General features: G+C 52.6%; 1 protein-coding gene across 3 annotated transcripts; it reads left to right on the top strand.

The window, feature by feature from the left end:
- Positions 1-1,682: 1,682 nt before the first annotated feature.
- On the top strand, positions 1,683-25,978 carry LOC106732002 (immunoglobulin superfamily member 1-like). 3 transcript variants are annotated; one of them, XM_089774515.1, is made up of 11 exons: positions 1,693-2,924; positions 3,067-3,105; positions 6,238-6,543; positions 8,245-8,547; positions 9,264-9,569; positions 10,713-11,018; positions 13,736-14,014; positions 15,959-16,300; positions 21,102-21,197; positions 22,551-22,672; positions 23,669-25,978. In XM_089774515.1, exons 1-11 carry the CDS (start codon positions 2,894-2,896, stop codon positions 23,813-23,815), a joined length of 2,277 nt encoding a protein of 758 aa, XP_089630641.1. In that variant the 5' UTR covers positions 1,693-2,893; the 3' UTR covers positions 23,816-25,978. The 3 variants fall into 3 exon arrangements, with proteins under 3 accessions (XP_089630642.1, XP_089630641.1, XP_089630640.1); XM_089774514.1 differs by having other exon boundaries at positions 22,524-22,672; XM_089774516.1 differs by lacking the exons at positions 21,102-21,197; positions 22,551-22,672; positions 23,669-25,978 and adding an exon at positions 16,651-19,323 and having other exon boundaries at positions 1,683-2,924.
- Positions 25,979-26,827: the final 849 nt, after the last annotated feature.

The following is a 26,827-nucleotide window of genomic DNA, read 5'->3' as shown; positions in this document are numbered from 1 at the left end:
CGAAACTAGCACATACAAAGTTCTTCCACAATTAACCCCTACACACGTGCTGTACAGGAAGGTGACCACAACCCACAGCCAAAAAGTTCCTCTTTCCCCCTGCCTCAAGCAGTCGCAGCCTGAACTTTTCATTTCCCCTACACACCTTGTATGGCATGCAGCAAAGGGCACACCCAAGCCACCGCTGTCGGAATATTTAGCCAACAGCATCTTGTCACGTATCATAGAAAAACTGGTGACCGCCTGGTCATGAATATCACTGTGGGATGTGTGTGGGTTGTGTCAAAAGTTACACATGTAGCTGGAAATATGTTAGGAAGGTATTTGAAAGACAAGCCAGACTTATCCCCAGGAGTGTGGATTTATGAGTTTTTGTGCGTCTCACGTGAACTGCCCACAAAGAAACACCACATGACTTTGCTGCTCCTGCAAGTCTGAGGCCAGCTGCTGCTTAAGCTGCAGATGTTAACTTAGAGCGGACAACCTCATAACTGGAGACTGGGCCAAGCCACCTGGGTGTTAATTTTGTTCGATACCAGAATTAGACGTATAAGAATGTATTCCGTGTTTCTTAATATCAATATTAAATTTGCAAAAGTGTCTAATGCTTAGAATCTAGAAAATACTCGTGTGTCGTTGCTGCCAGCGTTAATCTCACTGATCACGGCCACACATCGTGTTATCAGCTGATATTTTACTGCTTCCTCTGTAACTGTAAACCCCCACACAGCCTGGAGAGAGGTGTGACCAAGTGTGAAATACAAGTTTGCCACAAGCAGGGCTATTTCCTGCCAGTGAAAGAAGGGCCCTCGACATCAGATTAACCAGTGTGGATCATCAGAGCACAAAATACTTGGCCGTTTGCTCCCCAGACCCATGAATTGGAGACTTGCATATGAACTGGTCCCATCCTCCCGAACTCTGGGGCAAGGGAATAAAAATCCCTGGCGAGAAGAATCTACTTTTTGGCTGTTTGAACGCTGAAGGGCCAGAGACACTGAACTGAAGCCAAAGATGCCCAGGGTGGCCTTGTGGGTTTGCCTACAAAACCATTTGAATAACAGATGACCGGAGCTGTGTCACTCACCAGATTTAGATGGGTACTGCTTGGGGTGTCTCTTTCTGGCTATAACCTGCAGAGAATTCGCTTATTCCATTTTTAACAAACCTTTAGGCTTTGTTTACACTCCTGGCTTTTGCCAGCAGAGAGTATGTAAATGAAATGCTGATTAGCATTTTGTCCTGCTTCATTTGCATAATTTATTTGTGCCGTTTTAGCGCAAGATTCTTTTGCCTCTTGGGGAGAATTGGAGTGGTCTGGGAAGTGGAGTGGGGGGGGGGGGCGGAGTGGCTGGGGGATTTGGCTGCCCGAGTTTAGGAGGCAGAGAGGGAGGCTGGGCATTTGGGCTGCTGGCACTGGGGTACTTCTCAGCCAGGGTATTCTGTGGGTTGTCTCGGGGCTGGGCAGCATGATCCCCTGAGGGCTGGCTGCCCCTACTCGCACCCCTTCTGCCCCACCTTTCCCAGTGTGCCCAGAGGAAAGCGCCCCCTCCCCCACTTTACCCAGGACCTGGCGAAGTCTGTGACCCGCCCTGCCGTGAGCAATCAACTCACTTCCCCTTCAATGGGGCATTTCTCCAGCACAACCACATCCCTGTCTGTGTCTTGGCCCCGGTTTGGGTTTTCCTTTCGCTTTTCCATCGTCACGCTCAGACAGAACGGGAATCTGAGCTGCTGGGCCCAGTGTCTGTGGGATAAATGTTCCAGTCCCTGCAGGGTCCAGTCCATCGTGTGCCGGATTCCGGTGTGTCTGAGAAACTCCTCCCCCACCTTGTCGGTCTGTGAGAGAGCTTGAATTTTCTGTGTGTGGGATCTGTAGCCTTGAGCAAAGTGTTTATTTCCCCACGTTTAGGACTGAATTTCCCAGATGGAGCTCGCTGTTCGGGGCCAGGCCGTGATCCCACCTTCACCCCCAGTCTCCCTGCTAGGAGAGATTTCCATGCAGAGAGGTTCTTTCTAGGGTTGGAGCTGTTCTGGCTCTTCTCTCTTGTAAGCAGCACACAGAACGTCTCTTCTAGGAAACTCAGCACTCCTTGCTTCTGCTTTCCAAGTTTCCAGCAGATGAGGGGGGCATTTTCAAACGTGAGCTCCCTGCACAGAGTGGTTGCCCTCTTCACACATCGGCCTTAACGCCACCCGTGAGTCTGCCTCTGGCCACAGGCTCCACCAGCTCACCCAGGGCGCATCTCTCTCTCTCACTGATGAAGGAGCAAAAAGCTTCTGAGCTCAGTCTGCATAAACAGTTTACAAGAGCAGGACAACTTTATGTGGGGTCCTGGTCCCATTGGCCCGGCCTGCAGCTCCTGCTCCCCAGAGAGGGGTCAGTCCCATCCCACGGGGTCAGGGATTGCGGCCTGGAAACTGCCCCCCAGTCCCGTCACCGACCATCTGCACTAAGGCGCCTGGTGCCACAGCATGAGTGAAACAGATGCCTGCCGACTCAGCGGAGCCAGGGGGCAGTTCCCAAGTTTGCAGCACCCAGTGGGTGTCAATAGACCCTAGTCCCGGGGTGAGATCCCCAGCTGATATAAGAGCCACTGAAACTTATTCCAGGTTTGTTTGTACTGATGGAGTCCCTGCCCCACCAGAGGTGTCAATCATCTGCAGGAGCAGCCCCTCCCACCTCTGTGAGATGTGAAAATGGAGAGTTCCCCTCCTCCCACCCTGTGTACCAGGCCCCGCTGCCTCTCCAGCCCCCAAACCGAGCGGTGACCACGCCTGAGCCTGTGACTTCCTCTGCCAGAGCAGAGGGGCCCGTCCCCCGCCCTGTGCTCACATTCATCAAGCAGCTGAGCTGAGAACCCAGCTCCCAGCCCGAAGCCACCAGCTCAGCATGAAGCCAACTCGCCTCCTGCCTCTGCTGGGTAAGTGCCCTGCCTAGATGCCCAGCCCCTCTGTGTATCTTTAGTCCAGCAATGCCCTCCCCCCCGAATCCTTGAATCTCTGTGCACCCCTTTCCTTTCCCCTCCCCAGAGCTCTCACCCCCTCTCTTCTCTTCTCCTCCAGCCTCTCTCCAGATGCTCCCCAGGACGGTGTCCCCTGCAGGTGACGAAATCTCCCATCCTGATCTGGGTGCTCGTGGTTCAGGAGGGGCGGATTTCTGCCTATGGGAATTAGGATCTTCTGTGGTATTTGAAATTGCAAAATGGGGTCCCTGGGTGTCCCTGTGCCAAGCCTTCCCTGGGCCCCCTTCACTGGCATCTCCCGTGAACCTGCCCCAATAGCAACATCTGAGAAGCTAGGAGAGCAACCCTGGCTGATGGCTGCTTGGTGAGTTGCTGTCAAGGCCACAGGGGGGAAGCTGCTGCTATCCCCATGGGCGCTACCCAGCCCCTCACAGGCAGCCCCAGCAGAGAGAGCAAGGTCTGGACGGGCAACGGAGACTGCACTCCTCCCTCCCAATGACACAGAGTGCCCTTGGGCAGGGCTTATCACTGTGGGGTTGTGCGTTAATGGTGGGGGTCTCCCTCCCCCAGCTCTGGACTCCCAGGGAGGACACAGGGCCCCAGCCTCCTGCAGCAGCTGGTTCTGCAGAGACCCCGGAGGAAACGTGATGGGGTTGATAAACTCCCTCCTCCCTCCCCCACACACATCCGCCAGAGCTTCCTCATTTCTGCTCGGTTCCTTCTAGCTACTGCTGGGCAGGCTGGCTGGTCAGCTCAACCTCCCCCGGCCAAGGCAGGACCTTTCCCCCCACAGATCCACTCTGTGTCCCTGTGGGGAAAGGTAGATCATATCCTGGGTTCTTGCCCTGGTCCCTGAATTGCTCCTTGGCTCAGTCTGGTTCTGATGGACACGGGCTCTGGGGCAGCTCCTGGAGGCAGCAGGCTGTGGGGCAAGGGGCGCGAAGTTGCCTGGGGGGTGGATTTGCCCAGCCTTGTGGAGTATGAGTCCATCGTGTAGTGGGAGTTTGAGCTGTTTAGCATAACAAAGAGCCAATTTCTTAAAAAGCGAGTCGTCCTGTGGCGCCTTGGAGTAACAAAAACAAATATCTATCTCTGGACACAGTCCAATTGTTCAGATGAGATGCGCTTGAGTGAGGGAATGAGGGGGGGGACCCTCCAAATAAGAAGGGAGAGAGGATAGAAAAAAATTACCTGTCGTTTGTAGTCCCCGGGCTAATGAGGCTTTTTGAGTGGTCTGGAAATGTCTCATGCTTATCTTATCACATCAATAGGGTGCTGAATGTTAGGGGAGCTGGTGTTATAATATGTTACCATATCACATCTTTGCTCAAACAAAGGGAGACGATGTCAAATGTGCAGATGAAGGTGAATTCTAGGCTCTCTCTCTGTTGTTGGTTTCTGAAATTCCTTTGTAGGAGAGAGGCTACTTTTAACTGGCAGGTTAAAATGTTCCCTGCAGAGTTGGCACTGGCGTTGATTGCAGGGGTGGGTTCCTGGGTGAGTATAATGGAGCGGTGCTGCGTGGTTGCTCCAAAGAATTTGTTTCAAGTTAGGGGGTTGTCTGTAGGGGTATGTCTACACTACCCCGCTAGTTCGATCTAGGAGGGTAATGTAGGCATACCGCACTTGCAAATGAAGCCCGGGATTTGAATTTGCCGGGCTTCATTTGCATAAGTGGGGAGCCGCCATTTTTAAAACCCCGCTGGTTCGAACCCCATGCAGCGCGGCTACACGGGGCTCGAACTAGGTAGTTCGAACTAGGCTTCCTATTCCGAACTACCGGTACACCTCGTTCCACGAGGTGTACCGGTAGTTCGGAATAGGAAGCCTAGGGGTCATTTTCCAGGATAGGTTGTGGATTGTTAATGAGGAATTGGAGGGGTTTAAGTTGGGGGCTGTAGGTGATGACCAGTGGAATTCTATTTTCTCTTCTTGGCCTGACTTGAAGTAGTTCATGTCTGACTCCATTGATCTATTCTCTCACTTCTCCGGGTGGGTGGTTCAGTTTGAAGAATGCTCTATATAGATCCCGTAGGTGTTTGTCTCTGTCTGTGGGATTGGAGCAAAGCCAGGTGTATTTTAGGGCTTGGCTGAAAACAACAGATTGAGAAACATGTCTGGGATGGATGCTAGAGGCATGAAGGTAAGCATAGTGATCGGTAGACTTCTGGTATAAGGGTCTGGAAACGTGTCCGTTGTATAATTGTACAATAGTGTCAATGAAGTGACTCTCTCATGTGGACTGATCCAGACTGAGGTTGATGGGGGGAAGGAAGTGGTTGAAATCCTGGTAGAATTCTTCAATGGTCTTTTTCCCCATGGGGCCATATGATGAAGATGTTGTAAAGGTAGGGTAAGTAGAGTAAGAGAGCTCGGGGTTGGGAGCTGAGGAAATGTTTTTCGAGGTCGGCCATGAAGATGTTGGCACATGGTGGGGCCATGTGGGTGCCCATGGCTGCATCACTGACTTGAAGATATAAATTGTCCCCCAATTGGAAATGGTTGTGGCCGAGAACAAAGTCTCATCCCTCTGTCACCAGGTGTGCAAGTGCCATCGGGAGAGAGTGTCCCTGGCAGCTAATAATCCATCTTCATGTGGGATGTCGGGGTAAAGAGCTTCTCCCAGCACGGTGGGCAGGCTGGTGTGTTCAGGAAGGTTCCTGATGCTCTGTCTGTCCCTCAGGAAGTCGGTGGTGGCTGGAAGGTAGCTAGGAGTGCTGGTAACACAGGGTCTGAGGAACGAGGTGACGTAATCGGATGCTGCTGCTGTAAGGGGGCCGATGCATGGGATGAGGGGATATCCAGGATTCCCAGGTTTCTGGCTCTTGAGTAGCAGATGGAGCATTCCTGGCCGGGGATGGGGGGTGTTTGTACAGATTTGGTCCCAATTCGTCACAGGGAGTTTCATGAGCAGAAGGTGCCATTTCTTTTGGTGTCTGCGGTGGGATCAGAGGACAGGGACCTGTGGACTGTGTGTGTGGGGGGTGCTGTTCTCTGGCAGCCTCCTGCTCGTAATCTGGTCTGTCCATGATGACCTCATCAGCCCCTGTGCAAGGCTCTTTGGGGATGTCAGAGTTGGTTTTGAGGCTAGGGGTCGCCTTTGTGTCCTGCATGGCTGAGGTTACTTGCCCCACGAGGTGCATGTTTGCAGACGTCATCAGCGTATAAGTCCAGACTGTGACCAGCACGAGGCACCATGGCGGTCAGTCCCAATAGGATACAGATAGGACCTGTGTGCTGAGTGACAGTCAGTTCCACCCTGTCTTCCCAGACCCCCTCCCCGCGTCCCAGCTCACCGTGTCCCCGCCACAGCCTGTCTACATCTCTGGGGAGGCCGTGACCTTGACGTGCTGGGCTGCCGGAGCATCCGCCATGGCTGGGATCCAGTTCTTCAGGAATGGCCAGGGAATCCTCTCCAAGGAACTCCCCTCACCTCAGTACCATTACACCCACTCGATGGAGCTGCCTCGGGTGACTGGCCAGCAGCATGGAGCATACAGCTGTGCTTACTGGAGCACAGAGTCTGGGCAAAAGATTCAATCTATGAGGAGCCAGCCCATCTCCATCAAAGTGACAGGTGAGCCCCTGTCTCTCCTGCTGTTTGCTGGCCCCGTGGCAGGGTATTGCCACACAGTGGACAGGGTCTGTCCCTGAGCTCAGGACAGGCCCACCCAGACAGGACCCGTGTGCTGAGTCACAGTCAGTCCCACCCAGTTTCAACCCCCTACCCCCATCTCTGCAGCGCCCTGGTGGCAGTGGGGAAGCGATCAAGGCAAAGTCCCCTTCTCACAGCCTGGTGCGACACTTTTTAATACAGCTTAGATGGAATGTGAGGATGTGACTCCGGGCCTTATAGGAATGGCTGCTGCTCGTCAGTCTGGCTGCAGATGGCGGCTTTGGTTCAGGCCTAGCACAGGCCTCCCAACATGGCTACGGACATCACAGCAGCTCAGCAGGGTCCCAGATGGGTCATTTCCTGGCTTCAGCCACATGTCCCTGCAAGTCATGTGACCCCGGCGCTGGGTGTCCTGACAAGCCGTCCTATGGGCCTGACCCCAAGGATCACTGAGGGGCTGGTTCATCCTCTGCCTTGGGGGGAGAGGGGAACATCAGAGACTCTGGTTCCCTCCCGGCCCTGCCTTCCAGCCCTGAGCCTCCCAAGGGCCCTCAGATTCCTACCAGTCATATGCCCCAGAGAGGGTGGACCAAAGACAATGATCAAGCGATTTGTCTCCTGCCATCCCTCTCCAGCCTCTGACAAACAGAGGCCAAGGACACCATTTTATCCCCTGGCCAATAGCCTTTTATGGACCTAACCTCCATGAAATTATCCAGCTTCTCTTTAAACTCTATTATAGTCCTAACCTTCACAGCCTCCTCTGGCAAGGAGTTCCACAGGTTGACTACATGCTGTGTGAAGAACTTTTTTTTATTAGTTTTAAACGTGCTACATGTTAACTTCATTTGGTGTCCTCTAGTCCTTATATTATGGGAACAAGTAAATAACTTTTCTTTATTCACCCTCTCCACACCACTCATGATTTTATAGACCTCTATCATATCCCCCCTCAGTCTCCTCTTTCGTAAACTGAAAAGTCCCAGTCGCTTTAACCTCTCCTTATATGGGACCTGTTCCAAATCCCTCATCATTTTAGTTGCTCTTTTCTGAACCTTTTCCAATGACAAAATATCTTTTTTGAGGTGAGGAGACCACATCTGTACACAATATTCCAGATGTGGGGGTACCGTAGTTTTATACAGGGGCAGTGAGATATTCTTCGTCTTATTTTCTATCCTTTTTTTAAATAATTCCTAGCATCTTATTTGCTTTTTTGACTGCCACTGCACACTTTGTGGACATTTTCAGAGAACTCCAAGATCTCTTTCCTGATTCGTTGTAGCTAAATTAGCCCCCATCATACTATATGTATAGTTGGGGTTATTTTTTGCAATGTACATTACTTTTCACTTATCCATATTACATTTCATTTGCCATTTTGTTGCCCAATCACTCACTTTGGTGAGATCTTCTTGAAGTTCTTCACAGTCTGCTTTGGTCTTGACTATCTTGAACAGTTTCGTGTCGTCCGCACACTTTCCCACCTCACTGCTTACCCCTTTCTATAGATCATTTATAAATCAGTTGAATAGGATTGGTCCTAGGACTGACCCTTGGGGAGCACCACTAGTTACCCCTCTCCAGTCTGCGTTACTGTTTACATGAGTAGGGCGCTGGCTCTAAAGAGTTTTCTCCTTCCTCCTTTTACCCCCCCGCCAGCCAAACTGTCTGCCCCCAAACTCACAGTGAGCCCACAACACCGCATCTTCCTACGGGGGGAATCTGTGACCCTGACATGCTCAGCTCCCAGCACAGCCACCGTGTCCGGGATCCAGTTCTTCAGGGATGGCAAGAGCATTGACTACGGAGAGCTCCAATGGTCTCAGCAGAATGCCAGATCACTGAAGCTGTCGAGTGTGTCTGAGTCACACGCCGGAGCGTACAGCTGTGATTACTGGAAGACAAAGTCTGGGCGAGAGATCCCATCAGAGAGGAGCCAAAATATCCCCATCGCAGTGACGGGTGAGACCCTGCTGTTTGCTGACCCCATGGCCAGGTCTCACCCCTCTATGCACAGGGCAAAACAGACCGGTCACTTGGCTCCAGACAGGGTCCCCATGGGGTCAGTTTTACCCCCCAGCTCTGGTCAGTGTCAGTCCCTGGGTCTTTGGAGAACGTGGCACTTTGGGGTTATGGGGAAGGGGAGCTGGCAGGGAGACAGGGATGGGGGGTTCACAGGCAACCTACAGAAGCGGCTTCAGTTTATAACAGGCTTTGATCAGTCGGGGTGTTTAAGTGAAACCCAAATTTGGGGCCAGGCCTGTAATGTGCGTCAGTGTCACAGAAACATCGACTCTGAGGCCAGAGGGGCCGAGTGATCATCTGCTCTGACCCCACCGAGCGCAGGGACCAGCCCTGAGTGAGCCCTGCCTGGCACAGGGCAGATCCTTTAGAAACACCCCCAGTGCTGGTGGGAAACTGCCAGTGATGGTGCAGCCCTGTGCCCTGTTCTGGGTGCTGGGGGCCGGGATGGAGGCAGCCTGGCCTGATGGTGAGAGCGGGGCCAGACCTGGGAACAAGGAAGGGGTGGGGCAAGTGCAGGCTGGGGGCTGGGCTGCAAGGGGTAAAGGAGGAGTTAGGAGAAGCTCTGGGTGGCACTGGCTGAGAGGTGAAGTGGGGGGGTGTTACTGTGGGGCACTGCTTCTACAGCTCTCTCATTCCTCCCTCCTCCCTTCCAGACTGGTCGTCTGTACCTAAACTCACTCTGAGCTCACCCTACCCAGTCCTCCTACGGGGGGAATCTGTGATCCTGACGTGCTCAGTTCCCAACACAGACAAGGTGTCTGAGATTCGGTTCTTCAGGGATGAACGGAGAATCCGCTCCAGCGAGCTCCAGTGGTCTCAGTACCGTGTCACCGCCTCCCTCCTGCTGTTGAGTGTGTCTGAGTCACGAGCCGGCAAGTACAGCTGTGATTACTGCGAGAAAGGGTCTTGGCGAGAGATCCCATCAGAGAGGAGCCACAATGTCGTCATCACAGTGACTGGTGAGACCCTGCTATTAGCTGGGCTGTGGTGGAGGATATCTCCTCCATGGAGAGGGTGACACAGCCCGGTCGCTCAGCTCCGGACAGGGTCAACATGGGGTCAGTTTTACTCCCGTCTCTGGTCCCTGGAGCACCCAGAACTTTGGGGTTATGGGGAAGGGGAGCTGGAAGGGAGATGGAGATGGGGATGGGGGCGGGTCCCAGGCAAGCAACAGAAGCAGCTTCAGTTTATAGCAGGAGTTGATCAGCCGGGGTGTTGAACTGAAACCCGGATTTGGGCCAGGCCTGTACCATGCGTCAGTGTCACAGAAACATCGACTCTGAGGTCAGACGGGCCGAGTGATCGTCTGCTTGGACCCCACCGAGCGCAGGGTCCAGCCCTGAGTGAGCCCTGCCTGGCACAGGGCAGATCCTTTAGAAACATCCCCAGGGCTGGTGGAAAGTCTTCAGTGATGGTGCAGGCCTGTGCCCTGCTCTGGGTGTTGGGAGTCAGGATGGCCTGATGGTGAGAATGGGGCCTAGACCTGGGAACAAGGGTGAGGTGGGGCAGGCGCAGGCTGGGAGTGGAGCAGGAACAGGCTGGGGGGTGGGGCAGAGGCAGGCTGGATGCCAATGGCAGGAGCCAGGCACGCAGCAGGGCCCCTCACAGCAGCAGGACGTCACAGCGGCACAGCTTGGTCCCAGCCGGGTCATTTCCTGCCTTCAGCAGTGTGTCCCCTCCAGTCACGTGACCCCAGTGCTGGGTGTCCCAACAGGCCGTCCTATGGGCTTGACCCACCAGGATCACTGAGGGGCTGGTTCATCCTCTGCTTGGGGGCGAAGAGGGAACATCAGAGACCCTGGTTCCCTCCCGGCCCTGCCTTCCAGCCCTGCCCCTCCCAAGGCCCCTCAGCTCCTCACGCTGGGTCCCCAGTCACCTGTACAGGGCTCAGTGCATCCACCCTGGCACCCTCCAGTGGTGCAGCTGCCGAGCTTTGTCAGGGCCCACAGCTGTGCAGAGGGGCTGGGCTGCAAGGGGTAAAGGGGGGGGGGGCTGGGAGATACTCTGGATGAGACTGGCTGAGGGGATGAGGTGTGACTGTTTATGTGAATGTGGTTCTGCTTGTAATGAGAGTTCTCTGCTTCCTCCCTCTCCACTTCCAGCCTGGCTGTCTGCCCCCGAACTCACTGTGAGCCCACAACACCGTGTCTTTCTACATGGGGAATATGTGAACCTGACGTGCTTGGCTCCCAGCACTGCCACCGTGTCTGGGATCCAGTTCTTCAGGGATGGCCAGAGAATTGACTCCAGGGAGCTCCAGTGGTCTGGACGCAGTGTCAACTCCTCCCTCCTGCTGTCGAGTGGGTCTGAGTCACAGGCCATAGTGTACAGCTGTGGTTACTGGGAGACAATGTCTGGGCGAGAGATCCCATCGGAGAGGAGCCGACCTGTCCCCATCTTTGTGACAGGTGAGAGCCCCTGTCTGCTGCTGTTTGCTAATCCCCTCACAGGGTGTGTCTGCTCCATACCCGAGGTGACTGTTCCACCTCCGTCTCTGGTCAGTGTCAATCCCTGGAGTGCTGGCAGTTTGGGAGTGCAGGGGAGGGGAGCTGGCATGGATATGGGAGTGGAGGGGGGATACCAGCAAGCAACAGCAGTGGTTTCAGTTGACAGCAGGACTTGATCACCTGGGGTGTTTAATTATAGCCCAGATTTCAGGTCAGGTCTGTGACATTCGTCAGTGACACGGAAACATCTGCTCTGGGGCCAGAAGGGGCGACCTATCCCCAAGGTTCCTGCCAAGCTGAATGTGCCCTGCCCGATGGCTTTGGGCTGCTGTGCATGGAGCTGCCTGGCTGATGGAGGGGCACCTCTCCCCAGCTGTAGCAGCTCCCTGCGAGGGGGCAGGGGAATGTGCCTCCCGCAGCTTGTCGGTAGGGAACAGGACAAGGGCGGGAGTGGCTGGGAGGGGGCAGAGGAGATGGGAGAGCAATTTGGAACATCCCATCTCTAAGGGTTCATGTTTTGGTGAATGAACACTGGAGTAAGAGCCTCATGCATGACATTTGCATGATTACATTCAAAATTTGCATAGGTGTTAATGGCTTATGGTAAGAAAGACAAGGATTCTTCAGCTGAATACCTGAAAGCTCCCCAAGGTCACAGAGTCCCTGGCCTGGGGAGGTAGCTGCCAATAGCAACTGAGAAGAGATTCCCTTTCTTCTTCAACCCAGGAAGAAATCACTTAGCAACATCTCCAGAGGGTACCCCAAGCTCCTCTACCGCAAGAGAGCTTAAAAACACATCTCTGTCTGAGCTCTCAGTCTTCGGAACGCACACACAGACCTCCTGTTGCCTTCCAGGACACAAGAATCAGATCATGGCCTTAGATCTGAAAACTCTGATCCTTCTATCAGAGAAAGACTGAATAATACAAACCTCTCTGACCATGCCCCTGTCCAGTCCAGAGATCCAAGCAGGGAGAGCCAGCTGCTCTCCAGTCACCGGGTGGTTCTGGCAATGGGCAGGGTGGGGGAGTGTTGGCTGTGCCAGGGACTTTGCTCCTCTATCTCCCCTGCTGACTTTTTGGTGCTCCCATCTCTCCATCCACTTGAGACCCTCCACTCCCCAAGCCCTGTCTTGGCTCCCTGTGCTCCATCTATACCCAAAGGGAGCCCGTCACCACAGCCCCAAGCATGAGAAGGGGTCAGGACGCAAGTTCCTCAGTCAAAAGGGGAGCAGATCTCCAAAGGTGTCTCCCGCCAGGGCACCTGACTGAGTGACGTTTACTCTGCAGAAAGCGAGTGTGAAGATCCCCAGGGGCAGCCATAACTCTGAGGCACTTCACTACCCCCTGCCCTCAATGCCTGGTCTGTGAGTCCCCCTGTCCCCTGCTGTTTCCTGTCCCTTGCTGGGGTGTCTCTCCTCCATGCCTGGGGTGAGACACAGCCCAGCACTCAGCTCTGCACAGGGCCAGCCAGGGCTACTGGGTCAGATCCTGCCCCAATCTCTGGTCAGTGTCACTCCCTGGGTCTCTGACTTTGGGATTCGGGGGGGGGGGGGCATTGATGCTACTTTCCTTCTAGGGGCTCCCAGCCCTCAAACATTTTATGTCCTTAGCCCTTCCATCTCATAATTATTGTCTGATGCCCCCCTGACTCCTTAGCAGAACCAGTAGACCAGGATCCCCACAGCCCAGTGATAGGGGTGGGAGAGATCCTACCCTGGTGTGTTGGGCACCACCAACTACATATCTTACTCTGACAGCAGAGATCTGGTCTCCAAAGTGGTCTTCGACCCAGGTTACTGCCCGGCTATAGTGCAGATGCAGGTATAGTTTTATTGACAAAAGCCCACTTTTGTCGACAAAACCCTGTAGTCTAGACACACCCTAAGGGAAGAAAAAGCTGCCCAGCTGCTCATTCAATTTGTCACCACAGGGCATTGCAGTTGGGGAACCTGACCAGGAATCCTGTTTTACATCCTCAGCCCTTCCACTCCATAACGATCATCAGAGGACAGATCCATTCTGATGTTCCCCTGACTCCTTATCAGTTCACCAGGATCTGCACAGCCTAGCGATAGGGGAGGCATCACCAGTTAGAAATTTTACTCTGACAGCAGGGATCTGGTCTCCAGAGTGCTCCTGGTCCCAATGGGGTGAGCAGGTGATGCTCACAACTGAGACATAGCCCACCCCCGGCCCTAAACCTGTGGTGCCTGGGTAGCCAAGCCCAGCCAGTCAATTTCTCCCCCCGCACACAGGCCCTGCCCCTGAGGGGTAACATGGGCACAGAGCAGTGTGGGGCTGGGTGAGGTGAGGGGTGTTTCTCCCAGAGAACTCTCCATCCCTCTCTTGTTCCAGAGATGACTCTGACCTGGTGTCATCTGCCCCCCCCCCCCACCCTCTTCCAGGGCCTGGCAGAGCTCTGGGTCATGCATGTGTCCCTACTGCACACACCCATCCAGCTGGGAAAGCCAAGCAGGGAAGAACCAGCCTTTCTCCAGGCCTACCCATCTCCAGCTGTGAAATATGCTGTTGGAGCCCCTGGCTATAGAGGGAAGAAGCAGCCTGGGTCTCTCAGCCTGGGGGAGGCAGCTCTGGGCAGGGAGACTGGAGGAGTCTGTGTGAGGGAGTCAGGGACTAGGCTCATCTATCTCCCCTCCCCATTTCTCTCCCTCCCAGCACGTCCACCTCCCCCCAGCCTGTCTCTGCACCCTCCTGAGCCCATCTACATCCGAGGGGAGCTGGTCACTCTCACATGCTTGGATCAACTGAATGAGGAAGCAGCAGGATACAGGTTCTTCAATCAGAGCGGGGAGCAGATCTCCAGCCAGGTCACCTGGCAGGTCAGCACGAGAGACGCAGCCGCCAGCCAAGCCTACACCTGCCTGTACTGGAGAGAGGAGCGTGGGCGAGAGATCCCATCGGAAAAGAGCCCCCCTGTCCCGGTGTCAGTGACAGGTGAGTCCCTGTTCTCATGGGGAGGGAGGTCTTTCTCGATTCTTACCTAGAGACAGCTGGGATCTGTGCTGCTCCAGCCCCTGGACATGCTCCCAGTATCCCCTGCCTCTCTCCAGCCTGGCTGCCCTGATACTCTTTAGCAGAGCCTGGGACTTGCTCTTCCCCCCACCCCCTGCACTGACCCCTGTGTCCCATAGGGTCCTTTCCACAGCACCATCTTCTGCCCTCCGTCTGCTCCCCAGATCTGTTATTCTAACTCACCCCCCTTCCCCCACACACATTCATGAGGCTCCCATCTCAACCTGGCACAGACCCCCCCAGCCAAGATGGGGAGCTGGTCCCTGATGGGGTGAGGAGGGGCCCACTATGTCTCAGAGCTGAGGCAAAGAATCCAGAGCCCCAGGAATGGATCACCCTGCCCAGTCACCGGACCATAGATCGTACTTCACTGATAGCCAGTGTCACCCTTCTGCCAGGTAGCACCAGCAGCAGCCAGGGCTGGGTTCAATATCTAGGGCAGGAGTGAACAACCTGCAGCTTGCAAGCCGCATGTGGCTTGCAAAGAAAAAATTCCAGCTCCTGACAGAGCCAGAACAGAGCCCAGAGAGACTCAGGTCAGCCGCTCTCATGGCCCCCAACGTAGTACATCATATCCTGTATGTGCTAGCAGCTGGCTGCTGAGCGCAGGCAGCGGCAGTGGCTCTGGGTGCAGCAGCGGTGCTAGTGGTGGCTCCAGGACCTGGACATAAAGTTAGTGGGGGAAGGGTATTGGATTCGAGTTGGGAGAGGAGGTGTCTGGCTCTGGGAAAGGGGATGGGAGGGGAGTGGGGTTGAGGGAGGGAGGTGCACACAGTGTGCTGGCCACTCAGTGCACACACCCCAGTGCCTGGAGGGAGACACATGTGGCTGTAGTGGTGGCTCTGCCTCTGGGACCCAAGAATTAGGTTAGAGCAGGGGGAGGGGGATTGGTGTAGAGGATGGAGGCTAGTGCCTGGCTCTGGGGAAGGGGAGGGAGATTGGGTTAGAGCAGGGGGGTGCATGGGGCAAGGGAGGGGAGGGGAAGATCAGCTAGCGCACTTCCTGAGACCTGGGATCCCCAGGTACTGCCCCCCCCCCGTCTCTGTCCCCTCCTCCTGGCCAGACGTCACCATGGGTACTCTGCCCTAGGACCCACCAGCAAACCTGTCCCATGCCCCCACTAGCACAGTTGGAGCCACATTAGTGAGTCTTGGGGGGTTTTGAAGGGGCTGTTTTTTGCATCTCACTTGTGTGACCCTGAGTGACTTTTCTGTGGGTCAGTGACCTCAACTCAAAACAGGTTCCCCCCCCCCCATAAATAAACATTTTGTGTTTGACATAAACATTTTATTTAAAAATGAACCCTGGACAACAAGCCCTGAATTGGGGCCAAGCCCTCATCTGGCCGCAGCATCATAACACTCCTGCACCCCCCCACCCCCCCGACCTCAAACCTGAGCCTGTCATACACTGGAACCCCCTGTCCTGAGCCTCTCACACCCCCAAACTCCTGCACCCCCACATCCCCAGTCTTCTGCCACAACCTCCTGCACCATCCACATCCTGTAAATCTGTGTTCTGAGCCCCTCACACACCACAACCCAAACTCCTGCACCCTCACAGCCACAAGCCTGCTGCTTGCTCAGCCCCCCAACCCTCCACCTGACCCCAAGACTCTCCAGATTGAAGCCCCCTCCCTAAGCCAGCATCCTCTTCTCCACCTTCTCCTGCACCCAAATGTGTGGGAAGGAAGCCATCTCTAGCCCGGCTCCTGCTCCTTTCTGTGAGGAGCCCCTGGGGACCCTGCAATGAAACTGGAGGCTCTGGAGAGAGAACAAAGTTCAGCTGGGAATGGACTGAATTCTGAGCTCCACTTTCTCCCCTCCCAGGGCCCTGCTGACCCCTCCCCTTTCCTGCTCCCCACAGATCTCCCTCCCCAGCCAGAGCTGAGTGTGGATCCCCTGTCTGGAGCGGTGAGCGAAGGGTTTCCCCTGAATATCATCTGCACGGCCCCCGGGGATGCCCGTGAGCGGAAGTTTCACTTCTACAAGGATGGAGACGAGCTTCTTCCTGGGGATCTGGGCTCTGAGATCAGCACCATGGAGCCCGGCAACAGCTCTGTGAAGGGCTCTGTGCTCAGCATCCCGTGGGCCGGTTCCAACATCACCGGGGAATTCGCCTGTGGGTACGAGGAGAACGTGTCTGGGAGATGGATCCTGTCCCACAGGAGCTCAGCTTGGAATGTTACTGGAAATGTCACAACGTCAGGTGAGTTGGATGCTTCCTGCTAACATCTCCCCCAAGGTCTCCTTCCCAAACCCACACAATTCCCCTCTGCTCTGGCTGGGCAAGTAAGGACAGGGCAGGTCACAGCGGTGTTACAGAACAGGCAGGCAGGAGAGGGACAGACACACAGACAGGAAGGATCTGAGGTCAGCATCCATGTGACAGACAGGGAAGGGCTGGGGGTGGGATTCCCATCTCAGCTTGGTAGCACCTGAGATCCGGGGAAGTTTGTCACGGATCCTAGAAGCAAAAAAAATCTTTGATAGCCAGGGCAGGATGCTCAGCAGTGACATTAACCGGCTGGTTCCATTCATGATTCTCCATCTCTGCAGTTCACGGCTTCCGCTGGGTCCGGGAGCTGGCCGTGGGCGGCTCCTTCTTCCTCATCAACGGCATCATCTTCTATGTCTCCTATCGCTGCTTCTAGAGCCAGATAACCGGCTTGTTCTGTTGAGGGGCCCATCATTCCGTGCCTTCAATTCTTCCCACAAGTTCGCCCATTTGCTGCATTCGCTCAGCTTGAATTTCAACCTGCAGGGGGAAGTTCTTGTGGAAAATAAAAGACCTTGGAAACATCCTCTCCATGAGCATTTCAGCCAGCAACCAAACTACAGCTGTGTCCATAGCAGGGCACGGTCACTCTTTCACAGCTGCATAACTCCTGTGTGCAGAGATTGCTTCTTCAATGTGAACCCCGCTCCCCGGTATTCATGCCGTACACACAGCTGTGAAAATGTCAGTCTGTGCTCTGCCTTCGGAGGAATAACCTCCCAAGCCATACAGGCGAACAGTATCATAGAGGAGTGTACATGAGAGCACGACAGGTGGGGAGTCCCTGTGCAAATCCCTATTTGTGTGAACCCGGCACCCCAGTATTCATGCCCCACCTGCAGCTGTGAAAATGTGGGTCTGTACTCTGCCTTAGGAGGAACAACCTCCCAAAGTGCATGGGAAAACAATAGCACAGGGGAGTATATGTGAGATCGACACAGGCGGAGATACGGCTCTTCTCCTTGAGTCCCTGTGAAATCCGTATTTGAGCTGAATGTAATGGGATGTGCCTGGAATGGGATTGCTTCTCCTAACACCAACCAGGAAAGAGACAGAATCAACCAATCAAGGACAGTCCTCACCACTGACAGAACTGAGCGACTATTGAAAGAGACGGAACCAAGATGAGCCAGACACATAGGCTTACACCCATACACCTTGCAGCAAAGAAGTCAAGTGGAGATATTGGAGGAAGGTTCTGGTTTGGTCCAGCTCAATCACTGCTTAAGGTTTGAAAAGTAACAGACAGGGTACCTTGGACAGCACCATGCTGGGGGAAGGCAGGGCGAGCGGGGAGCTCAGGCCTGAAGCAGCCCCAGGCTATACCCAGCGACAGGAACCCAGAGAGGCATCCAGGGCAGGAGTAGGCAGCAGATCCACACCACTTTGCCAACATTGAGTGGCCATTTGAGATGCATTTTGCCCCTGAGACAGGGCAAGGCCCTGGCAGTGGGTCACTGAGACAAGGGGGTTGGAGTTCCCTGTGTAGGGAGGACCCCAGAGTGTGGGATGCTGCCCTGGGGCAGTATCCTGAGTGAAAGGCATAATGGGCTGGGACGCACACAGGCCTGGATGGGTGATGGAGATTGGACAATTGCAACATGCATGGGAGGTGACAAGGTATTGATCCACCCTGGAGAGGAGGTGACGATTCAGCTATCAATGGGGCTGGAGATGATCTGCCCTAGAGACGAGCCTGCTTCTTCAGCAAACTCAAAGCCCAATTTGAGATGTACTCCCCTGGAGGCGGGAGAAGGTTCAAAGTCTCTTCCTTCTGACATGGCCACTGCAGCCACATCGGTCTCCCCGTATCTCATAATTAACTGCCGCAAACCAGCCAAGTCATAAAGCTCTCTGTGGAATCATCATGTTTCCTATAGTTCCGGAAACTTGTTACATCCAAGGCAACCAAACTTGGGGTCTCATCCACTGTGATTTTCAGTATCGCTTGTTGATTTTTCTGTCCCTTTCTCATATTTTGTAAGGAATCACCAGTTTTGACCTCAAAACTCAGTGCCTGCCTTTCAATTAATTGTTAATGAGGTCATGTTGTCTTTGCTTAATCCATGGTGGCGAATGTATATGGTGGCAGCTGATTTGAACACTTTATGGGGCACACACCCGCACCTCAAATCCAGGGTAACATGCTAAGACCTACCCATCTCATTGCTGGAGACCAGACCAGGTCACATGTCTGTTAATTTTGTTCAACATAGGAATTAATCTCCTAAGAATGTGTCTTGTGTTCAGACACTACTACAAAATACTGGTATGTATCTGCCTGCAGTCACCTCACTAATAACTCCCGTACCAAATATTACAAGGGGATATTTCAGTGTTGGAGCTGAAACTATAAACCCATGCTGTGTGGAGAGAACCGGGACCACGTGTGGAATATGAGTTTGCCACGGGACAGGTTATTTCCTGCTTTTGCAAAGAAGGCCTCAAGACAAACAATTGTGGAATATGAGAGGGCAAAAGACTTTGTGGATTGCATCCCCTGCAAAGCAGGAAGAGGAGACGAACATGTGAATGAAAATCTCCAAGGAAAAGAAACAATAGTTTTTGCTGTTTGAACTCAGAAGAGCCAGAGACTCTGCACTTAAACCAGAGATTCCCATTGTTTCGCATCCTGTGAATAGACAGGTCTCTAAAGCTCTGTCACTCCTTGGATTTAGATGGGAACTCCTTGGGTTGTGTCTCTTTCCTGGCTCTAACCTGCAGCTAGCTCTCTTCTTCCTTTTTTCTTGTCAATAAACTCTTATAACGTTTACTGCAGACTTGGCTACCGTGGGTCTTTGTAACATCTCTGGGGACAATTAATCTGAGGTAATTGACTGATGGTTTGGCCTTGGTTTTTGACCAAAGGGACCAGTCCTATGTCTTTGCAAAGACTCTCTGAGTATGTCTAGACTACATGCCTCTGCCAACAGAGGCATGTAAATTAGACTACCCAACATAGTTTATATATACCCCCGCGTCATTAAAATAAAAATGGCCGCCGCGTTGCGCTGGCTCAGCTGATCGTTGGCACAGCGCAGCAGCCAAGATACGGATCTGTTGACAGGGAATGCCTTTGTCGACCACTCCTGTAAACCTTGTTTCACGTTGGTTGTTACCAGTCCATGGCCTGTGGTCTGCCTGTTCGATCCCAGGCGGTGGAGCGAAGGGTCTATTGGTTCTCTCCAGTTGTTACTCTTGCTCCTACTCGACTTTGTTCTGCCAGGTTAAGCTGGATTCGATCACAAATACTTTGTCCCAATGAATAAATGCTTGCCTTCTTTCAGAGCCCTCAATTTCCTCACTGCTTCCACCTTGAGTAGGTACTGCAATTTTTGGCATTGTTTCATCTGTTCTTGGCTTCTTCCTAGAATGTTTGGCCTTTGCACGTATCTCTTCACCTTCTTGCACATACACGTTGGTCCTTTCCAGTGGTTTTAAAATGTGCCTGGTGTTCTTATTCTACCAATTCATAATGATCACATAGACAACTGGGGCTACATCTAGGCTGGCATGATTTTCTGGAAATGCTATTAATGGAAAAGTTTTCCGTTAAAAGCATTTTCGGAAAAGAACATCTACATTGGCATGGATGTTTTTCCGTAAAAGCACTTTTTGCAGAAAAGCGTCCCTGGCCAATCTAGATGCACTTTTCTGCAAAAAAGCCCCGATCGCCATTTTCGCGATCGGGGCTTTTTTTGCAGAAAGCAAATCTGAGCTGTCTACACTGGCCCTTTTGCACAAAAGCTTTGCACAAAAGGGACTTTTGCCTGAACGGGAGCAGCATAGTATTTCCGCAAGAAGCACTGATTTCTTACAATAGGAAGTCAGTGCTTTTGCGGAAATTCAAGTGGCCAGCGTAGACATTTGGCAAGTTTTTCCGAAAAAGCGGCTGATTTTCCAGAAAAACTGGCCAGTCTAGACACAGCCCTGAAGTTTGAGATCAATGTATAGTTAATACTCCTTAAAAGTTTTGCAAACACCTCACTTGAAGTACAGCCTCGGGACTTGGGTGAATTAAAAGTCTGAGATCAGCTCCATGGAGCCCTGCACCAGCTCCATGAATCTCTCTGTGCTCAGCGTCCCAGAGGCTGGTCCCAACAACACTGAGGAAATCACCTGTCGGTACGAGGAGAAACGGGGTGGGAGGTGGGTCTTGCCCCCAGGATCCAGGCTGTGACTGTGACTTTGATGGGTGAGATGTTCCTAATGATTTAATCCAGCTGCCTGTGTTGTTCCCAGTGGAAGAGACCCGTCCCCTGGAGCTCTCATGGGAAAGGGAGGTTGGATGAGGAGACATATTTCATTTGGTGATAGAAAACCCCCCATTTCTGACCCTCCCCCCCATGTCCTTTCTATCTGACACTTTAGTGGCTTAGAATCCGGGCACTTCACGATGGAGTGAATGGAATTAGCCCCTCAGTGTCTGTTTCAGAGATGGAGAAATGAGGCAAAAAGGAGCCAAGTCCCACAGGTGACTTGTGGATTATCAGGGAGTTGCCCCCCACAGCCAGTGTCAAAGACCAGCCCCATCACCACTGGACCATCCTCCCTCACTTCAGAAAGGTCATCAGGCCGGTACAAACTGAAAGTGCAATGGCCACCACAGAGAGGGGTTATCACAGGAAATCTTTTGGAAGGGCAGATTCCTCTGAGGGGCTCAGACCTTTTATCACGGCTGCCAGGCTGTTCTCATTTGCTGTCCCTTCTTTTTCCTTTGCACCCTGAACAGCCTCATACGGTGATATTCTGCTGGGAACTGGTGGCGTCTTGCTCCTGATCGCAGCCCTGGCTGCTCTGCTCTGCTACTGGCACAGGAAGAAGAGAGGTGGGTGAAAGCAGGCGAGAGGCTGGGCTCTCCCGCCTGTGCCTCAGATCTGGTCTGGTCAGAACTATTCAGTAGTGATCTGGGCAAAGAGTTTAAAATATTCACAACCACAAAGGAACCTACCACAGTGCAGTGTGGAAACCAAACCGATCCCTGAATTTCACAAATATCTGTTTGTCTGTCTGTCAGTCTGTGAGTCTTTTTGTTGAAGAACGCCTCCACAATGGTAAGAGGCAGGACCTCCAAACTTCAGATGCAGGGTGAGGGTGTGGCTGTGCCAGGAACAAAGGGAAGTGCTGGGAATGGGACTGTGTTCCAGCCCATGGAAAGGGAGGGGGCAGAGAGAGGAGGGACATGATACCGAGCATGGCCACTGGGGGCAGCGAGCCTGCAAGGAAAAGCTATATGCTGAGTGACCCCTGAGAGGAGTCACACCACCAAGACTGTGGCCAGTAGAACTGGGACTCTGCCACCTTGCCTGCCACCAAAACAGATAACTAGCCCCAAACCCCTCCCCCCAGTCCTTGTCCGCAGAACCAGGGCAGCTGAAGAGACACAAGGCCTCTGGTGGCCTGGAGGGAGTAGGGGGGCAGAAGGACCCTACTGGCCAAGGCGCCTGCGGGAAGACAGAAGGCCCTGGTGACTAGGGATGTGGTGGGGAGATTGTGGGGGGAGAAACAGAAGGCCCTTGTTGCCCAGGGCCTGGAGAAGGGGAGGCAGAAGTCCCCTTGGGGCCAGGAGTGAGAGAATCCCTCCCTGAAGGGGACCGCTGATCTGAGATCTTCCTCACCCCCAAACCTTCACTTTGACACCCCCACACATCATCTTGCAACCTTGAGATCCCACATCCCCAAGGCCCTGCCATGACTCCTCCACACACCACACAACCAGCCCTCTGCCCTGAAGGACCCGTGCAACACTGGGTAAGTCTGCTAGTCTACAATAGGCAGGGTAAGTGAGGTATTTAACTCTGAAGGAGAGGACAAAGTATAGGAGGAAGACAAACACCTAAAAGAGTATTGTTAGGCTGTCAAGTGTATATTGGCATAAATTTGACTTCAGCAACACCTGATGTCAAACAGCCAAGTCAGCTGAAGTTTGGTTTAAGACACATGATTTCATTTGACGTCAGCACGAAGACATTTGGTCGTGCTCTGGGTGAAGTGAGGGTAAAATAATGGGAATGTTGCTGAAGTTTCCAGGGCTCTGTGCTGAGAGAGAATGTATTTAAACAGAATGACCGTGGGCATGAAGTTGAGTTTGCATCGTTAGCTCAAGGTCATGCCCTGTAGCTCGGTCTTACTTCAGGATATGTCTCCACCTCAGCTCCCTTCTTCACTGCTTCTGTGCTAGTTCCAAAGACTCCAAAAACCATGGAAGGTGTTGAGCTTGGAGAATGCCCCAGGAACCTGGATCCAGCCCATGACAGCAAGGGATCAAAAGCCACGGACGCTGGAGCGGAGGAGGCAGAGCAGGTAACATGGCTGCATTGATACGCTAAACTCGAGTCAGCAGAATCCAACCTCTTTGAATCGACAATGCCTGAATTTTTCCCCAACATAAGAACGGCCGTACTGGGTCAGACCAAAGGTCCGTCTAGCCCAGTACCCTGTCTGCCGACAGTGGCCAGCACCAGGTGCCCCAGAGAGGGTGGACCAAAGACAATGATCAAGCAATTTGTCTCCTGCCATCCCTCTCCAGCCTCTGACAGACAGAGGCCAAGGACACCATTTTATCCCCTGGCTAATAGCCTTTTACGGACCTAACCTCCATGAAATTATCTAGCTTCTCTTTAAACTCTGTTCTAGTCCTAGCCTTCACCGCCTCCTCTGGCAAGGAGTTCCACAGGTTGACTACACTCTGTGTGAAGAAGAACTTTCTTTTATTAGTTTTAAACCTGCTACCCAATGTTATGTTGTGTTATGTTCTTATGTTAGAAAGGGACTTCAAGAAGACGTCAGTTCTTCCCCTTGTGCTGTGGTAGCGTTAATTCAACCTGGCCCAGCCCAAAGGGTGTTTGGCATTTGATAGAGATTTCCCAACATCCCCAGGTGACTTATTCCAGAGCTTAACTGCCTTTAGAAGTAGAGCATTTCTCATAATCTCTCACCTAAATCTCTCTTGCCGCAGACTACACCCATTCAGCTTGAACTGCAGTGGACATAGAGAATAGTCCTCTTTATAACACTGGCTTAGCAGACGTCTATCATGACCCCATCAGCCGAGTCATCTCCAGACTCAACGTGCTCTGCTCTGAACCCTCCCCAATTTGCCCCCGTGTTCTTAAATACAGGATACGCAGAACTGGGCACACCACGCCAGCTGTGGCCTCCCTAGTCCAGAGTAGAGCAGGACAATTATCTCCCATGTGTCTTCCTGTTCGTACACCCAAAAATGCCAGTCGCCTCTTTCTCATCAGCAGTATCCCTCCACCCCTCCCCCCTCACCATTTCTCTTTCCTCCCCCAACAGGATTCAGAAGTCACCTACGCGCTCTTAGTTCTCCCAAGCTCACCGGCCCACACAACCCAGTTGAAAAACAAAGCCACGCCTGTTGAAGATGAACATGTGCTGTACAGCGAGGTGGTGACAATCCGCACCCAGAAAAAAGCTAAATAAGAGGGGAATCCCTCTCCCTGTTCCTCCACATCTACTTCCCCTCCTCGAGCACTCACATCCTGAACTGTTTATAACACAACAGCCTTTGTATGACATGTGGAAAGGGCCCACCCAAGTCACCGTTGTTGGAATATTTAGCTAGTCAGGTATCATGGAAAAACTGGTTAACCCCCTGGTCATGAATATCACTGTGTGATGTGTGAATGGGTTGTGTCAGATGTAGCTGGAAATACGTTATGAAGGTATTTGAAGAACTAACCAGCTGGAGACACACGAATGTGGATTTATGAGTTTATGTGGCTCAAGTGACCTGGCAACTAAAAAATACCACGTGGCTTGCGGACTGCTACCATGTCTGAGGCTAGTTCTTGCCCAAGCGACAGGTGTTAGCTGAGAACTGACAACTCATTGCTGGAGACTGGGCAAAGTCACCTGGGTGTTAGTTTTGTTTGATATTGGAATTAGACGGATAAGAAAGTGTTTCACGTTTCTTTGCATAAATGTTCAATTTGCAAGAATGTGTTTCCTCTTCAGAATCTACAAAATGTTCGTGTGTTTCTGCTGCTGCCTGCTTAATCTCACTGATCATGGCCGCACGTCATGTTATCAGCTGATATTTAATTTTTTGTTCTGGGACTGTAAACACCTAGTCAGTCTGGAGAGCAGCACGACCAAGTGTGAAATACGAGTTTGGCACAGGAAGGGCTATTTCCAGCCCAGTGGAAGTGCCCTAGACATCAGACAAACAAACAGTTGTGAAACATCTGAGTACAAAACACTTTGCTATTTGTTCTCCTAACTGGAGACCTGCATGTGAACTGGTCCTGTCCTCCCAATCTCGGCAGCAAGGGAATAAAAATCCCTGACACAAATATCTGATTTTTGTCTGTCTGAACTCTGAAGTTCCAGGGGCTCTCAACAGAAGCCAGAGATTCCCAGGGCAGACTTGTGGGTCTGCCTCCAAAACCCATTTTCACAAGGAGGGTGGGGAAGCACTGGAATGGGTTCCCTAGGGAGGGGGTGGAATCTCCATCCCTAGAGGTTGTAAGTCTCGGCTTGACAAAGCCCTGGCTGGGTTGATTTAGTTGGGATTGGTCCTGCCTTGGGCAGGGGGCTGGTCTTGACGACCTCCTGAGGTCACTTCCAGCTCTATGATTCTATGAACAGATGACCGGAGCTCCGTCACGCACCAGATGTAGATGGGTAATACTTGGGGTGTCTTTTTAACCTGCAGAGAACTCGCTTATTCCATTTTAATAAACCTTTAGGCTATGTCTACAGTGGCATGATTTTCCGGAAATGCTTTTAACGGAAAAGTTTTCCGTTAAAAGTATTTTCGTAAAAAGCACGTCTAGATTGGCAGGATGCTTTTCTGGCAATGCACTTTTTGCAGAAAAGTGTCCGTGCCAATCTAGACGCGCTTTTCACGGATCGTCATTTTCACGATCGGGGCTTTTTTGCGGAAAAGAAATCTCTGCCGTCTACACTGGCCCTTTTCCGGAACCGTTTTCCGGAAAAAGACTTTTGCCCGAATGGGAGCAGCATAGTTTTTCCGGAAAAGCACTGATGATTTTACATTAGATTGTCAGTGCTTTTCCGGAAATTCAAGCGGCCAGTGTAGCCAGCTGGCAAGTTATTCCGGAAAAGCGGCTGATTTTCCGGAATAACTGGCCAGTGTAGACACAGCCTTAGAGAGTTTCTCACAGCACTGGCTATGGGTGTGGTTCTTTGGTGTAGGATTTAGGGACCCCATTGATCTGGGGTAAGTGGCTGCTGTCCCAGGCCTGGCAGCAACCTATATAGGATGTGATTTTGGGGGTCAGTGACCGTTGGCCCTAGTTCCACTGCCTGGCCGCAAGGCGATCGACTGATTATCTTAAAGGCCAACAGCATCACCCAACGCTCCTTCTCGGTTGGCCTCTGTCTGGTTCCTGTTTTGGCCACAGATTTAGGCCAGTGGCTGCCAGAAATCTGTAAGCACCGGTAAATTCATGGCAGCAAAGGCAAACTCTGGCAGAGACCTCAGGAGTCATCGAGTCGAACCCCCAGCCCAAAGCAGGACCAACCCCAACTCAGTCTTCCCAGCCAGGACTTGGAAAAGCCAACCTTCAACACCTTTAATGATGGAGATTCCATCCCCTCCCTAGGGAACCCATCCCAGTGTTTCCCCCCCTCCTAGGCCGTGTCCAGACTCAGGGTTTTTTCGGGAAAAGTAGCCTTTTCCCGAAAAAACTTCCCCTGCGTCCAGACTCAAGCCGCGTTCTTTCGAAATTATTTCGAAAGAACGCGGCTTTTCTTTCGATGGCGGTAAACCTCGTTTCACGAGGAAGAACGCCTTCTTTCGAAAGTTCCTCTTTCGAAAGAAGGCGTTCTACAATGTAAAGAGGCCGTCTTCGAAAGAGAGCATCCAGACTCGCTGGGTGCTCTCTTTCGAAAAAGCGGATTTCCTCTATTGAAAGATCCGCCTGCAGTCTAGACGCGATCTTTCGAAAGAGGCTCTTTCGAAAGATGCTTTCGAAAGAGCCTCTTTCGAAAGAAGCCTGCAGTCTAGACATAGCCCAAGGGAAATAGTTTTTCCTAATATCCAACCTAGACCTCTCCCACTGCAACATGAGACCATTGCTCCTTGTTCTACCATCTGCCCCCACTGAGACCAGCCTCTCGCCAGCCTCTTCGGAAACCCCAGCAGGGAGTTGAAGGCTGCTATCAAATCCCCCCTCACTCTTCTCTTCCACTAAACAAGCCAAAATCCTTCAGCCTTTCCTCATAGTGGTTCCTTCTGAGTTTGGGATCTAGGAAAATGAGAGAGAGAGAGAGAGAGAGAGAAAGTGGGTTATTGGCCGGGGTGTATTTCCCAAGGTGGGGTGGGGCCAGGGAATGAGATGACGTTAGTTTGTGTTTATGTCTGTCCAGGACTGATCTCTTCCACCTTGTCCTCATCCCATCCTGGCCTCTCCCTCTCCGCTGACCACCCTCCCTCAGGCCCCTGCACACTCTCCACTCCCTCCCACC

This window comes from Pelodiscus sinensis, chromosome 30, assembly GCF_052426305.1.
Source record: "Pelodiscus sinensis isolate ZL-2025 chromosome 30, ASM5242630v1, whole genome shotgun sequence".
Classification (NCBI taxonomy): domain Eukaryota; kingdom Metazoa; phylum Chordata; order Testudines; family Trionychidae; genus Pelodiscus; species Pelodiscus sinensis.
This window is presented reverse-complemented; position numbering and strand designations above follow the sequence as displayed.